This window comes from Vanessa tameamea, chromosome 7 (genome assembly GCF_037043105.1).
Source record: "Vanessa tameamea isolate UH-Manoa-2023 chromosome 7, ilVanTame1 primary haplotype, whole genome shotgun sequence".
Classification (NCBI taxonomy): Eukaryota; Metazoa; Arthropoda; class Insecta; order Lepidoptera; family Nymphalidae; genus Vanessa; species Vanessa tameamea.
The window spans coordinates 9885328-9902850 of NC_087315.1; the positions used below are offsets into that span (position 1 = coordinate 9885328).

A 17523-nucleotide genomic window follows, 5' to 3' on the forward strand; every position below is an offset into this window, starting at 1 on the left:
TTTATCATATCATGGAACATTTAATTCGTCATAACATACAAGAATAAGACGCTTAAATCCGCGTTTTTAATATCCAAAAAAGTATCTTTGCTCATATTATGTCAAAGTAAACACAAATAAAAAATTGCTCCTTTTTTATTGGAAAATTAATATATTTTGCCAGATGCAAACTCAAAATGTTTATTTAAACACTACTATTCTTATATAGATGTAATTTAAAAAAAAATTTAAGTCCTCAAATTAGCCTTAGCTTTTTCCAAAATCTCCTTCTTAATTTTCGGATAGTCTGGATGGACCTTTAAAATTTGTCTGCAAACGACGATACATTCTGGGTACTTCTTTAATTTCAAATATGAATAGGCCAATTTGTAACCAACGGTCAAATCATTTTTGCCCGAATACACCCAGGCTTTGTCATAATTATAAGCTGCTATTTTATAGTTTTGTTCCTTTTCTGCTAAAGAACCTGTGAAAAAATACATCGTGGTTTTAAAATATCATTTCACCTATCCCATACCCAAGACCGTTACTACAACTTGTGTACAAGAGATCACTACATAAAGCCCTATACTGTATTCCAATGGCGGAAAGATGAGAGATAAACAAAGATTATATTTACATATAACGCACTAAAAACGATTCTCGATAATTTTATATTTATTTAAAATAAATAATAATTTACAGTTAACTACTCAAATATAATTTATTAAAGTCAACTTTATAATAAAGCATTTTTGAATTGTCATCAAGAAACGGCCGGAAACTCGCATAGTTGCTCTTTTAAATCCAAACTTCCTATAGCAACTTTGACATATTAAATGACAGTTTTTTAAGAATCCATAATAAATACCATAGATAATTCAAGATGTCAATTCGATAACAAAGTTACTTATCTGTACTCCTAATATTGGAACAGGCTAACAGGGAGAAGTTCTGCTGATTTTAGAGCGTCTAACCCCCCCCCCCCCCCCTTCATGCGGAGAATTGCGCAACGCGTATTTCCAGTGAGAAATAATAGGCTAAAGGTGAAGTCAGTGTGATAATAATACCTTACCCAGATATTGATAAGCGGTTGCGCAGGAATTGTTGTGATTTATAATCTTTGTTAGAATCTCTTTAGCAGCGTCGGTCCTGTTTGAACTTATTTGATTATCGGCAACTTCCAACCAGCATCTAAAATTTTAACATCTTACCGTTAACGATGATGTTCGGACTGTACTGAGGTGTGTTTCCAGTGTGAAATACAAACGCTTTATATATATATATACACACACATATTAATTTAATTATCTAAAATGAGCCAGTGTACTAAAGGCACAAGGATCTTAGTATGAGAAATGATTAATATTTACATTGTCTGTGGCGTATTTTCGAGAACTATCCATATAATCTTAAAATAATATATCCGGCTATTATTATTAATTATTATTTAATTACGTTCGATTTAGTACTACTCGTTGTAAATTACAAAGTTGGATTAAATGGATCGAAATAAAAATCAAATACCTCTCCAAGCCGTCCGCCTTTTCCGGCGTCCACGGTATAGATGATATGGTCCTTTTCAGAATGTTTTTAGCTCGAGTTGGTTGTTTCAGGATATTGTATCTTAAATTATATTGAAATATATTATCAAAAGAGTTTCCTAAAATTATATGTCTATATAAATCACTACAAGTTTTGCATACTTACGCATTAGCGATCGCCAGAATGAGGTACGGGTCATCCTGGTATCCGTCTTCCGTAGCTAGCGGCAAGATGTCCTGCAACACTCGTTCCGCCTGCGATTTCTGTTTGGTGGCCAGTTGCAGGAGCGCTTGTAACGCTTTGCGCTCTGCGGGCGCCACTTCTGTTAGTAACTTCTCAGCCGTTCTCAGGGCGAGGAGACGGGTATCCCTTATAGATTTAATTTCAATTAGAACCTATAACGCGTAACTGCCTCGTCAGTCTTGGGACTGGCTGTTAAAGCTCATAAGTCCTGGATTCAAATGTCGCATTGAAGCGAATAAAGTTAATGAGTCGATTAAGAAACTACACTAGTGCCTTGGAAAGCACTCAAAGCCTTCGGTCGGCGCCAACAGCCCAAGCTTAGTTCTTTCGTATCGGAATGTATATGTAATAAATGAACATCTCAATAGGCTCCTATGGCTGTATATATGAGAGGCGCTCACGAGTCGTCCCCGGCGGGCGCGTGGTGCGCGAGGCACAGCAGCGCCATGCGGCGCGCGGCCGCCCGCCCGCCCGCCGCCGCGCGCCGCGCCGCGTTCAGCTGCCGCAGCGCCGCGTTGGCGCGGCCCCAGTACGCCGCCTGCACGCCCTGGCAGTACGAGAGGCCTGCGGGGCATCGCCATCAGTATCCCCCGCCTCACCCATCGGGTGGTGCTGGAGAACTGGCGCAATATATACGCAGTAAAGCGTTTACAGGAGAGATCTCCCTTTACTTGCAGTGTTTTAAACACCCTACGCCGCAATTCCTCCTAGACGGCGAAGTTATATCTCGTAAAGGTATCGATGTCTCTTTTCAAACTGAACGATGCAGTTTTCATTCAAGTCGGAGCCGAGATTCCATTTGTCGCGAACAAATTAACCATGTCCAATTGTACACGTTGCAGACTTTTAGTCTTGAAATTGCAATTATGGCGAAATTAATGGCTATCGTATATATCTTTCGATGCCAGTATCAACGTGCGGAGATGACTACTTCCGATCAGGTGGCGTTTTACAAACTAGACAGATAACATGATTCACTCACCGGGATCATCTCGGTTTCCCAACGAATTCTTAGCCGCTTCCATCGCCGGTTCTACTTCCTCCAACTTCCCACGTCTCCACTGAACTTCTATGAGCTGAGCAAGCGCCTCCCAGCTCGTTGGCTTCACTGACAGGATCTGTTCTAAGTGACGTTGAGCTGTCTCTAAATCAACCTGTTTAGGAAATTATGATATTGAATAATAACTTTATAGCGAGTAAGTCAAAATAGTACTAGCAAGTAATACCTTTGTCATTTCAACTTGTTTAAATGTATATTTAAAAGTATTTATTAAGTTGCTGATGTTACTGAGCGTTACCTTTTCCAATTAATGGCCTTTCAAAAAGAAACTTTTTTTTAATCGATTTTCTTTTTTGCTTTTTTTATCCTGAGTTTAGCGAGTTCAAATATTTTTTTAGCTCTATAATATTAATATAGAATTATCGTATTTTTTACTAAATATTGTAACTTAATCTTAATTTTGTTGTTAAAATAACATTTTAAGAGTCTACTACTACTTGAATAAAATACACTATGATTTGATTCTATAATCATTTTTATTTCCTGTAGATTTATTTTTTATTGATTTCGGACATTCTCAGCGAAGAATCGCAAACCTCGCAGGACATAATATCAAAGTGCTCGATGGTGTGTTAGTGTGTGTGTATAAGAGCATTGAAAGAGTTTAGGCGCAGGACCAAAAGCGTTACGTGATTTCCGAGGAATAGCAGTAAACACTTCTGACAGCGCCACATTAACCACGTAGCAAGAGTAGCAATTGTTACGGTCCCACGTGAAAGGTATTAGTGGGCCTGAGCGTAATTTTTTTAATAAATCGTATAGTATCATCAGTTTTCAATTGTTAGTTTCGTATAAACTAACAATACTAAATTGCCATACTCATCTCTAGCTTTTTGTACTCGTTATGGCTTAGTAATCTACTAGACTATTAATTACCCACAAAAATGTAATCTAAATGTAATTGTTTTTCTACCACTTCATACTTAAGAACCCATAGCAGATCAATTTGTCCGTGCCACGCGCGCCGCGCTTGCCTAACCCGGCCCCGCCTGTCGAGTTATTCTGTAAGAAGAGTCACGAAAACTCACCGTAGAACGCGAGCGTGAAATCTTAGAATGTGATATGCGATATAAATTATCAACATAACACGATTGAGATACGTGTGAATTCTTACATAATAACACGGCAGGACGTCGCGTGGCAAGGATAGAAATATATATATATATATATAAAGAACAATATAAACAGTATATATTTATATAAATATTTATACATTACCTTGCGAAAAGCCAAATCCGCCATCATGACAGCCGCAGATTCATTATTAGGATCTGTGTTTAACAGCACAGCACAAGTCTGTTCGCATTTTTCTGGATTGTTCATCTAAAACAAATTGTCAATTAAATACAGATTATAAAAGTTAAAAGTAACATTTACTTCATTTAAAATTCTATGAAAAGATAAATATTAGCATAAAATATCTATGTTACTTGAGTTTAATTATTTGAATATACATTCTTAAGGTATTTAGTGCTACTAAATTATTTTTTGTCACGGCGGTCAATCAAAGTAATCAAAGACTATCCCTCATGGACAAGGAGATATTATAGTGCAAGGTCGCACTGCATTTGCTCACTCTCACAGTACAATGGATTCTAACATGGCGTGCCAGGTTGCTGCTGAGAATTTCTCAAAGGAAAAACCCAATCGATCTCAGGATATCGCGGTCAGCACAGTTAAACAATTAACTGGACCAACCAGAAATGAAAAAAGAAATGATTTTCTTATCTAAGTCAGAGTCAAAGTTTACCTTTCAATTAAAGATTTCCTGTTTTGGTATCAATGAGAAAATATGTCAATTAAAATATCTCACCTGTGCATATAACTTAGCCAACGCCAACAATGTGTTCGGATCTCTCGGCGTGTGTATCAACGCTTCCGAGTACAGATTGGCCGCAATCGCAGGCTCCCTAGCAGACTTCACTTTCGCCAACAAACAGAGAATTGAAGACAACTCTCTCTTCTCCTCCTCTAAATCTCTTCTCGAATCTATCTCTATTCTCTTCAGGACCGTTATTTGTAAATCCTTCGCTTCTGATAGAATAAGATTTGTATTTCCAGCTGTTGGATTTTTAAGTTCTCGATTTTTAGCTTGAGCTAGGAGTAAGCGAATGCGTCTTTTCAAAGTTGGTATGTCCTTCTCTTTATTGTACAACTGGTTTAATTCGGATGATATCGTTAAGTCAACTTTGTCGTACTGCTTTAGCTGCAAACATATAAAATGATATTTAATTTTTTATTTAATAATTAGAACATTCGTTAAAATGTATGAAGACAATATTTATGAACAATGACAACTTAAATTTGGCAAAACCAAAAATGGCACTTATTACAAATATCCAATTTTGTTTTTTGTTTAAAAATTTTCTTGAGTAAAATAATTTCTATAGAAGAAAAAAACTTGGTCTGACGGTAGTTTACTGCTAGACAAAGTAAGTGTAGTATGGATTATTAATAGGAATCACTTACAGTAAACTTAAAAATTACAACGCACACGTTGAAACGATAATATTTGGTATATCGTTAATTTTATAGCAACATATTTTTTTATTAAATTATTTCATTTACCTTAATAAGAAGTTCCAAATATTCAAATTTCAGTTCATCATCATTCAAAAGTTTAATGGCATTTTCGTAGTGTTGTGTTGCTTTGTCATATTCGTGCATTTTCACTAAAGCCAGTCCCAACTTTTTTATCAACTGAATGTCTTTAGGATTACCTTTTAGTGCAGTTTCATAGGATTCGGCTGCTTGAACAGGTTCTAAAATTATATTATAAGAGTGATAAAATTATTATTAATAATATATTATTACATTTAGTACTCGTTTCAATATGAAAAAAGATTTTCACATTTATTTATTTTTATGTAATAAGTAGGCGGACGTTCAAATGGACCACGTAAGTGGTCACCACCCATAGACATTGGAACTTTAAAAAATAATAACCATTCCTAACATCACACCAATGCGCGACCACCCTTGGGAGCTAAGGTGTTATGTCCTTATGCCTGTAGTTACACTGGCTCACTTACCCTTTAAACCGGAACACAGCAAAACTAAGTATTGCTGTTTGGCGGTAGAATATCTGATGGGTAGGTATTAAAAGAAAAAAATCAAGGAGAAATTCAAATGTTTCAGATGATTTTTAATATTCACAAATCCATTAGGAAATACTTGTCCAAGTTAATTAGTTAGCACTTACCATGGATCGACATAAAAGCATCACCCATCATGGTATGAGCATCTGCCATTGGGTGGTTGCTAACAATATCCTTGAAACAAGATGTGAACATAGCTCTATCTTTCTTCTCTTTCAAATAAATGTGTGCCATTTTACTGTGAGCTTGGAAGTAGTAAGGTTGTCCTGGTTTCACTTCATTGAGAATTTCAATTGCGTTATCAACATCACCTTTTTTTAAGGCTAAGTCTGAACGCGCTATTAACAAACGGCTCTCTTCTGATGTGTATGAAATTTCCTGTATTGCTTCCTAAAATTAACAAATTGAATTTATATTTTATATTAATTTAACTACAAAAAGTGTCTAAAATTAAATCATTTAAATGATTACCTGCATTGTTTTCCCTGCTTCACCAAATAGACCTAAACTTGTTTGTAATTCAATTATTTGTAAAAATAATGTGGCTTTATCGATTATATTTAGATCTGATTCATATTGCCTGTTTATATTATTTTTTCCCATCAATATCTGCAGACTTGTATTAAAACTTGACAACGCTTCTTGCAATTCATTCATATTCATTAAAATGATACCATTGAGAAAATGGTACATGGCACTATCTCGAATTTTAAAATTATAACTAAGACACATTTCCAAGCATTGTGCTGCTTTTGCGAAAGCACCATTCTGAATATATATTTGCGCTATTAAAATTTGACTTCCTGCGTGAGTATTATCAAGGTCAACAATTTGCTGAGCCAAAATTTGTGCTTCATTCGAATAACCAAACAAAAACTTAAGCTTTGCTAGTTCATACAATGCTGTTATTAATCCAGGACATGCTTTGCATATTGTAGTTAAAAGTCTTATGCAATTGGTCACTGAGGCATTGTTTCCTTCTTGAGTATAAAGCAAATAACCAAATATGACGGAAGGTTTCTTCGGTAAATGCTTCTTGTATTCTTTATACACCTCTAATAGAAAATCTGGGTCAAGATTTTTTATGTAAATTAAACCATATGGATAGCTATCGGCCAGTGTTATTTGAGCATCTATTGCTTTATTTAAAAAGTTCACTGCATTTGGACTCTTTACATTTAATTGTGCTGATAGCAAATATAGTATTGGAAACTTTTGCGTCCCTTGCATTTCATACAAAAGCTCAATCTGTTGAGCAATTTGGTCAGTTGGACCATTTTCAAACATTTGACAAATAGTTAATCCACATAAAGCAGTTATAGAATTGCTATCGATTTTGCTAGCTGCTTTAAAGAAACTTAAGGAATCCTTATATTTACCTTGCAGAATACATTGATAGCCAATTTCACTCAAGTAATCAACATTATTTGAATACATTTCTGATGCGCATTGGGCAAATCGGTATACTTGCGAGAGTACTGCACTAGATCTTCCACAGGCTCTAGAAAATATCTGTGCTGTATTGTAAAATTGAAAGCCATTGTTGGTTTCTTCATTTTCAAGGAGAGAGAAAAAATTATTTAGCTGGTCAACTGCCTCAATGTAGTCTGAATTTTTGCAGAGTGCAATAAATATTCTAATTTTTAATGCTTCAATATTAGTTGGTTCTAACGAAAGAACCCTCTCCAGTGCATCATAAACCGCTTCCCATTTTTGAGCAGAAAATTCATTTTTTAGTTTTTCTATTATTGGTACTACTTGGCCAGGATTGTTAACAATAAGTTTGTCCAGTAATAAATTAGAGGCATCATAATCTCTTGTAAAATATTTAAATTTTGCCAGACCTAAAAGAGCTTCAACATTCCTGTCACTTTTTTGGAGAGCCAGCTCTAGACAATCTAAAATCGAAGTTTGAATGTCTCCAATATTAAGGTACATATCATTCCAGCCTTTCAAAATGATTGTATCCAAGCTGTTAGCATCTTTCCTAAGTGATTTATTTATATATTCAGATGCCTTTTCATGTTTCTCAGCCAGCGATAAAAATAAACCTGCATAATAGAAAGATGGACCATTTGCTAATTTTCGCTCTTCTTTCAATTTAGACTCCAAGTTATACAAATCTTCTCTTTCAGAGCTATTTAACATTTTATAACTGTAAATAAGGGCCATTACAATGGCAAATTGTAAATCTCTATTCGATTGTAATGGCGTTAACTCATTTATGCCCTGTTCAACCTGTCCTTCTAAAATATTGCATAATCCATGATAAAATAAAAATTCTGTGTTATCACTATATTGCACAGAAGCATCCCTAGCAATTTTTTTAGCTTTTCCATAACACTTTTCACGTAAATAATAATGTATATTACATCTAGACCACATTATATCCATTGTATTAATCTAAATCCAGTTTAACTTGGAGGTTTGTGAATTTATCTATGTTATCTTCATAGAACTTAGCAAGGAAGTGACATTTGCATATCACAGTCAAGGTGTTCTCCAGCGCATAACTAAAAACATGCTGTTGACAAATAAATTTCCAAAATTTAGTATTGCATATAAATTATACAATATGATGCTTGTCTAGCTATAATTTAAAATATGTATGTATTTTGTATAAAGATTAGTATTACAAAACAGATACATTTGTAAAGTTATTATTACCCAATATCATTTATATTTTGGTAATATAGGTGTTACTTTATACATATGTGAATAATAGATACATTGTTTTTTACTCAATCTTAAACGCAAGCTATGATCCAACATCAAGATTTTTGTTTGAAAAGGACAAGTTTTGTTAAAAGTAAATTACTTATTTCTTTATGAATATTACAGTACACTATACACATATTATACTAAAAATAAAAATGTAAAATATGTATGAATTTAATAAGTTTTTTTCGTAATAAAAATGTTTTAATTAATTATTACACACCTGAGCTAAAAGTTTTCCAACACCTTTTCCTTGAAATTCTTTCGGCACATTCGTGTGGATAAATGTTATTTGTGCGTCTTTTTTATCATAACTGACCGTTGCTTCTGCTGTAAATGATCACTCGATTTTAATATAAAATAGTATGAAATTGAAACTTTGTCTATAATAGTACTAATCGATTTACCGCTTTGTAAAGTCACAACAAAATGTTGCTTAGCAGCATTATTGACTACCTTCAACGCTTGCGTCGAGAAGGCTCTTGCTCTAGTTATCATTCCAGACATGGAATTATATAAGTCAAAAATTCACTGTAACAAATTAAAATAGAACCTATTGGCTGTTATTATAATATTGCGCACTAGATAGGGAATTTAACCCATGAAATAGAGGTTAATATAAACAATTATTTTGCTGTCAAACTTTGACATTATCATTAATTTATTGACATTGACAAATTTGACAATAATAATAATAATAGAAATGTAAAGATGTATAATATGTAAGTGCACTTAAAATATGAAAGAATTAAGAAACATTTATGATATTATTTTCGTACTATACAAGGTATTTTATTAAAATATTCTGCTGTCAAAAACTGAGGTTAATATACTCATTACTCAATACATAGGATATTTTATTCAATTTATTTATATAAGTATTATTTATTAATATATACAAGATTTAAAAATAATTACTGTATAAATCTTGACCGCGTGGAATGGTGCCAAGAATGCTAGCATTAGCTAGTTGCATAGGTAGTTTCATTTTTAACTTTGTAGTTCCCTAGGCTCTTTAATTTAACCATGGCATCTTTGCCACCATGTTTAATGTTCATGTTTTATACAGTGGATATTTTTATTTTATACCTATATATTTGTTCAAGTTTTCAATATAAATAATTGCTTCAACGTTATTAATTATATAACATATTAAACGTAAATATCCAGTGTAAATATTATAACAGAAATAAAGAAAAGTTTAATAAAAAGTTATATTATTAACCAGTCTTATTGCCTTGTAACGTATTTACTTAATTACAAATAAAATAAGTATATTTAAGGTTACTTAATATCGTTGATTTACGTTTTCATCATAAAATCTATGCAGAAACTTACGCCATTAGCAATTAATTACCTACTTTTGGTAATAACATTCTTTGTCTAATTGTTTAATTTTTTTCTTTGTTTTATATTTTCAATTTCATAACAATTACTACTGTATTTAAAATATTTATACTACTTTATATATTATATGTACGTGTAAATAAACATTATAAATTGTATAAGCTACATATTATTATTTTTTTACCTTTTTAACTTATAAGTTATAACTTGTTTAATGGATGGACATTATAGTGTTATTGGAGATTCACTCTATTTCGCGGACTATATTCTAGTCACATTAACTACAATGAGTTTTTACAAAATTTCGCTTTTAAAAATACTTTGTTATCTGTAATAATGAATAACGTGATTTGTGATTTGTGATGATCATCCAACACCAACATTTTCTGATTTACTGCAAAATTAATTAATTTCATAAATAACTTAAACTTTTTTATTTATTCTAAAAACTTACCGTTATTTTAGATGCTTAGTTTTAATAAACACAAAAAGAGCATAACTAAAATTCTTTTATTTTAATTCCAGGCTTTGGAAAAAAGTACCTACACTTAAAAATACTGTTTGATGACTATATTAAAGTTACTAAAAAATGAAACAGTCACAAAAATAATGAAAAAAGAATTAAAAGATGGATCTTTTTCTAGATTTACGCACTAAAATATTATTTATAAATAATAATATATTTGGAGTTATTTTTACATTCGTATTATCCACTCTTAACAAAAATCATTAGCATTAGCATTAGCAGCCTGTAAATTTCCCACTGCTGGGCTAAAGGCCTCCTCTCCCTTTGAGGAGAAGGTTTGGAGCATATTCCACCACGCTGCTCCAATGCGGGTTGGCGGAATACACATATGGCAGAATTTCGTTGAAATTAGACACATGCAGGTTTCCTCACGATGTTTTCCTTCACCGCCGAACACGAGATGAATTATAAACACAAATTAAGCACATGAAAGTTCAGTGGTGCCTGCCTGGGTTTGAACCCGAAATCATCGGATAAGATGCACGCGTTCTAACCACTGGGCCATCTCGGCTCTAACAAAAATCAACTTGTTATAAAATCGGTCCATGGTATGAACCTTGGGGTACGGCTGAAGTAACACGCGCGTACACTAGAATAATGAACATTGATGGTAAGTTTTCAGGTACCTATGAGTCGAATCTCAACAAAACAAACGAAAAGAAAGAGTGTGAACTTACAACGTACCTAAATTGGTGTGCGAATGGCTTGCTGGGCAAAGGCCCCCTTTCCTTTTGTTTTGAAGCTTATTCTACTATGCTGCTCCATGGTGGATACACAATTACACATTAAGATGTTTTTCATCAGAAACTTTTATCTCGATGTGTGTATATTATATTAATTAAGTACATAAAAAAAATTCGGGTATGTCCGGGCATGAATCTAAGTGAATGAAGAGTAACTGGTACCAGCCACGAGAGAATCTTGACTCAGCTAGATGTTCATATTCAAACAAATACCTACGGTTTGCTTATATTTAATAATGAATAATTATTTTAATAATAATATAAATTAGAAGGTATGATACTTATACAAACATATTATATTCGTACCAGCAAAGCAAAACGAATAGAAAACTAATTTTAATTTATAATATTTGTTCTAAGCTCTGCATTTTACAATACATTGTGTGTGAATTTATAGTAATAATATTAAGAAGATTTTATTTAATTTGCCGATAAATACACATGTATAAGTAATGTATGAACATAGCATATAAACGGTAACTAAACTTGCCTAATCCTAGACTACAAGCGCATTTCTTTATATAAAAGAGACACAGTAGTATTATGTTAAAGCATATAGTTCTGTGTTATAGGAATAAAAGTATATTAGTTACAGGATAGGGAGTCATATGTTAGGGGCACTTGACGGCGTATGGCATGAGTCAATCAACAGCTGTGCAAGGTCCGCGTCACGATGTCGCGGGTGCGCCTGCGCAGGTCACAGTCGCACATGGAGCGCAGTGCGCGCCACGCGCTCCATCACCCACCGTTAGCAGGTGTGGCTTTGACCGCCAAAGTTTAAAATTCGATGTGGTCATTCTATAAAGTTTACATTCGATTTTATACTTTTTGTGTATACAGGTGGATTTGTGTATGTGTATAATTATTAATGTTCTTCGTCTATTAGATATTTCGTGAAGTGTGTAAATATCAAGTACCAATATTATAAAATAATATAATATTAATGTAATAAATAAATAATTTGATTTAGAAGTTTTTTAAAGTAGTTAATAAATATTTTATGATATGATTTCTAAATTTTTTTTTCTTTTCACATACTGAATTGAATAATGAATTAGAAGGAATATTGCTTAACAAATTACATATTTTATTTTTAGACTAAACACGTGTGTTTATCGAAAGCTTACTTGATAGTACTTACTTAATAACTGCTCATTAACAGATCCAATAAATTGTGAACTTTGTGAGTCTAACTTATTAAATAAGATAACAATGTTTAATTACTGAGACTTATTCATGTGAAGTGTAGCGTGAGTGATATAAAGGAATAATAAAAGTGATTGATGTGAATTGCTTATAATTTGAGTTTTGTGGGAGCGGGCTTATGGGGCAATGTGTGTCCCGGGACCATCCGGGCCCTTACGCGTTCGCGCGTCACTATGATGCCGATAGCCTTGCCAGTAGCGTTAGCGGAAGTGCACGCAGAGTAAGTATATCTACCTAGTATGTATTGGGTTATGTGAGGAGTTTTTAACAAGCTGTCTACATTCACCCAAGTGTGTACTAACACTTTTCAGGATGGAGTTAGTGGATCAAGTTTTTTTGGACACATATATAAAGATATATGTTTTGTCTTGTTTTTAGGAAATGTTACGAAGAATTTAGTAACGATAAAATGCAATCTTTGGGACTGAAAATTAAGAGAAATGTATCGTTTCATTCGTAACTAACTTATAGTTGATGAATGGGCAATAAATATTACAATATTGAATGACGATAAATGTTTACGTAACTTTATTTTATATCAGAATATAAAAAATATCACAATAATATTATGATTTTTTTTTATAAAGGGTTAGTTATACGTATAGGGTTTACGCTTCGCAAATAATAAGCAAAATTCAGTTACATATTCAACCACTATCTATACAAATAAACTAGCGACCTGCCCCGGTTTCGCACGGATGTAGTGTATTAATAAGAAAAAATATACGATATAAATACAATTTATTCCCCATAGCAGTCGGGAATAATGTAATGCAGTGAAATAATTTTAGTATTGCATCTTTAGCGTCGGAGATTACCCCTTACATACAGACAAGCAAATTTATAATACGATTATAGTAATTATAGGAAGTATCTATCTAATTATTATTCCGAACTCTTAAAGAAACTCACTCGTGTCTGTAATGTTTAATGAAATTTGATTTAAATATTAGAAAATTTACTGTTGTCTTTTTTTTTAAAGCGAGTAATTTTTATTATCGTTTCTATTGTTACTTAAGTTGAAAGTCATGGACACTCTTAAAGTGAACGGACTATAATAAACGTATTACTACTGCGTACAAGAAAGATCCATAAACGTGCCTAATTATAAATGTTCATTACGGCAAGGAATTGCCTCTTACTATCTGCCATAAATAGTATATATTCTAGATTTGGTAGAAATATACCATATTGGATCTACTTAACCTTGTAAAATAGCTTTAAATATGATTGTATATAAACTCATAAGTTTTGTTTCACGTACACGATTTATGATATATATCTTGTACGTTTTCGTGTTTGCCTTATTTTAAATTTAAATGTAAAAAAAAGAAATTTCTCGTCTTCAGAATAGATCATAGTTATTTCTAAAATGCTAATTAATACGTTCGCCGACTACCTGTTACAAACGTGGTCACTTCGATTAGATCATCAGCACAATTACACGGCCGTGAAGTCAATTGATAAAGTGTTTCGATATTTATTTTCTTTGAAAACATTATCAAATTAAATTTCTTTTAAAGTACGATATCAAATGAATATTTATTTATTATGTAATTCGAAATTCTGAATGATTACATATAATTTTGATTATTGGAAATTGTTTTACTTTCATTTTTAATTACTTTTTCTTTTACCATGTAAACAACGCTTAATTTTGTTTTTTTTTTGTATTCCACTTTGTTCCTGTCATATATTAGCGGAATGGTTGCTTTGTCACCCGTTTATTTTTTTTCAATCCAAAAATTAAATCCCGACTTCCATTCAATGCGTTCGTAATTTAGAAGAAAAATAAAATTCAAAATTTAAATATAGAACTTCAGAAATAAATGATTTTTGGACAAAATTGACATATTTATATTACTTGTTATGATTATTTGATACGGTTAAGTAAAATTGATTTAATACGAGACCTTTAGCAATAATATGACCTTTAATGTAGTTTATCTCGAATCTATACAATAAATGGATGTTTTCAGACAACCTTGTACTAGATATCGTGAAATATTTATCTAGATAGAGCTTTCGAAACGTGACGAGGGATGAATGGATGCGGTGTACGTAGATCGTTATGACTGATGTTCGTGCGGAGTTACATTTTACAATTAACTGGCATACAGAAACACGATTGTTGCTCGATGGACACAATGAGGGGCAGTGACCCGATTATCTCCTTATAAACAGGCAATGTTGAAAAATTTGACCCATGACGTAAAAAAATTATAGCTTTTCAACGACTTCGAAAATATTTTCAATTGAATTATATGAACTATTATCATTTTGTTATGTATATATAGAAATATAATATATATATATATATATAGAAATTTACCTACCTCGTGTCATGGACCAAGGGGCGAGTTAGACTAATAAAAATTAGGGTTGTTGTTAAGAAATTCTAATTAAAGCCTCAAAATTCGGTATTCTCACCTGCTCTTCAGAATAGATTAGGATCAGGATCATAAATTTTATGTGGACGAGGACAGTCCACATAAAACTTATAGACATAACGATGTGCCCCAATTATTATAGTGAGATGTTAAATATTATTCTTTACGCAGAGTGTTAGTGATAAATAACAGTGTTAACGAATAAGATAAACACAATTTAAAGGCAAGTGTATTCAATATTGCTCATTTAATTTATCCGTAATCGTACGAGCACTATTATTACACGAATGTAGAGTTACGTGGTAATTACGTTTTCACCATCACGATAGTTACGGGCTTAGGCAAGTGTCTGAGGCGACGCTCCGTTTAATCACAAGACCAGTGTCCCTTACTTAAATAAATATCTAAGAAAACATACGTTTAAAAATTAATAAAATTGTGTCCTTATTTATCTCAAATTAAAATCTTAAGTGAAGTATATATATGAAAATTAAAAAGCCAGACGGTCTATTGCCTTTTCTTGTCACTCGGGATAATTTGAGAATTTTAACGATATCCCATACATCTAAATATGTTCAGACGCTAAAAAGTTATAGTCGGATTAAAAACTCATATATCTACATAAAACTCATAAACCCTAAAAAAAAGATTTCATTTAAAAAATTTAGGCAGGCAGCCGTGTAAAGAGTATAAAGATCTTTTTATATCGTTACTACAAGATTAAACGTAAATCTACTCGCGATTCGGAATGTATATATTCTATTCTGTATGGTTCAATGAAAATGGAAGAATACACAATTTTTTATAATTTATATCACTTTTAATATTGTTATTTGCTACTTTTTAATATAAATTTATTTCTTAAGTTGTTAATGTAAACATGTCGGGATTACATTAGAGAATCATATCACTTGTACTAACAATAAGGCCGTGCAATGAGAATGAGGGGTCAGTAACCTTTTTTAATATACCCCTGACATCTGGACAAAGACTTTCCCTTTATTAAAAAGAAAGATCCATAAAAAATATCACGCTACTTGCTGTTGTAAATTGATTTTTAAGGTTAGGATTCCATAGTATTACCTTGTCTTCAGATTGAATATAACTTATGAAACAACACGTTAACAAAATAGAGGCCAATTCTACTATCAACTTGTCACTTTATCGGCATCGAATCGAGATATTATCGTTGTCGTTCAGTCCGTTCGTTTTCCTATTCTATTCTACACAACGATCCAGTTGCGGTTCGGTCGAAGTAGTATTGGAATATAATCGAGATCGTATCAGAACCGATAAAAATCAATAGAATTGTTCCTCACGATTAAGCTGAGTTTTATTTTTGGGAGGAATAGTCGTTATATGTTAATTGAATTCTGTTGCTAGAATTTACACCTGTGATCTTCGGTTAAGTAAAGTAAGTAATTAAATTTTTGATTAAAAACAAAATATAGTGAGTTGATTTTGAAAGTAGAAATACAATAATTAAAAATGTTGTGTAACCATAGCACATAATTATAGGGAACTGATTTATTTGTTTCTGATGAATTACATATCTACCTCTTAAATCTAGTAGATTACACATTTAATAAAAACTCAAAGCTGTAATTACATTGCATAAGAACAAGAAGAGTATTCCTTAATTAAAAATCTTAGTTTTTTATTTCATAAATAGCATTACAAATATGAAGTATAAATATTTATTATCGGTTCGAAAAATAGTCCGACTGACTTTCTTTTTATTCTTGAGTGGATCTTATGTCGTTTGAGAATCGGTGGTTAGGTATTTGACAATCGATATGAAAGTGTAACGCTTCCATAACGAAAACAGACATGACATGACGACAGAATTCAAAAATCAAAAGAAAAAAAAGAATTCTTTGAAATAATTATGATACTCGTCGAATGTATTGATACGATTTACTATGGTTTCAGCCATTGCTGTTTGATAATTAAAACCGTATTTTACTAGTACAAAGAGTATTATGTTTACTTCCTATAAAATAATATAGTATTTTAATATTCATACTGATCTTGCTTAATTGTTGTGTTTGTTGCCAATATCATATCTAATATTGTATAAGCTACCTCAAAAACTGTTATCTACGTCTTTCAAATTGAAAAATTTAAAATTTCGATACGTGTTTAGTTTGTGACCTTTTAAATAAATAAATAAATAATCATATAATTGATTAAGCACTGAGCCGAGATGGCCCAGTGGTTAGAACGCGTGCATCTTAACCGATGATTTCGGGTTCGAACCCAGGCAAGCACCACTGAATTTTCATGTGCTTGATTTGTGTTTATAATTCATCTCGTGCTCGGTGGTGAAGGAAAACATCATGAGGAAACCTGCATGTGTCTAATTTTAACGAAATTCTGCCACATGTGTATTCCACCAACCCGCATTGGAGCAGCGTGGTGGAATATGCTCCAAACCTTCTCCTCAAAGGGAGAGGAGGCCTTAGCCCAGCAGTGTGAAATTTACAGGCTGTTAATGTATGTAAAATATAATTCGCAAAAAGTGTGAACAGATTAATTACTAGTCGACACAATTCGGCAATTAAATGTTTAATAAGTGGTATGCATAATATGTATCGTTTAATGATTGAATCAAGAACTCCCGTATCATGTGAACCATGCGAATGAGAAACTTTCCCTTTTGTGGCAG

General features: G+C 32.5%; 2 protein-coding genes across 7 annotated transcripts in view; one reads left to right on the top strand and one right to left on the bottom strand.

Annotated features, from left to right (window-relative positions):
- Positions 1-19: 19 nt before the first annotated feature.
- LOC113401132 (tetratricopeptide repeat protein 21B-like) lies at positions 20-9286 on the bottom strand. Its single transcript, XM_026640880.2, has 13 exons — positions 9051-9286; positions 8867-8973; positions 6397-8449; positions 6030-6315; positions 5396-5589; positions 4641-5033; positions 4046-4150; positions 2750-2921; positions 2169-2331; positions 1690-1893; positions 1507-1605; positions 1055-1173; positions 20-466 (listed from the first exon to the last, which is right to left on the bottom strand). Exons 3-13 carry the CDS (start codon positions 8317-8319, stop codon positions 228-230), a joined length of 3897 nt encoding a protein of 1298 aa, XP_026496665.2. The 5' UTR covers positions 8320-8449; positions 8867-8973; positions 9051-9286; the 3' UTR covers positions 20-227.
- A 3185-nt stretch (positions 9287-12471) lies between these two features.
- LOC113401133 (uncharacterized protein) overlaps positions 12472-17523 on the top strand; it is an 84305-nt gene continuing 79253 nt past the window's right edge. For all 6 annotated transcript variants that reach the window (XM_026640881.2, XM_026640885.2, XM_026640883.2 and 3 more), the window contains exon 1: positions 12472-12685. In XM_026640881.2, the coding sequence (XP_026496666.2) occupies positions 12584-12685 (102 nt within the window). In that variant the 5' untranslated portion in view covers positions 12472-12583. The remainder of the gene's footprint in view (positions 12686-17523) is intronic.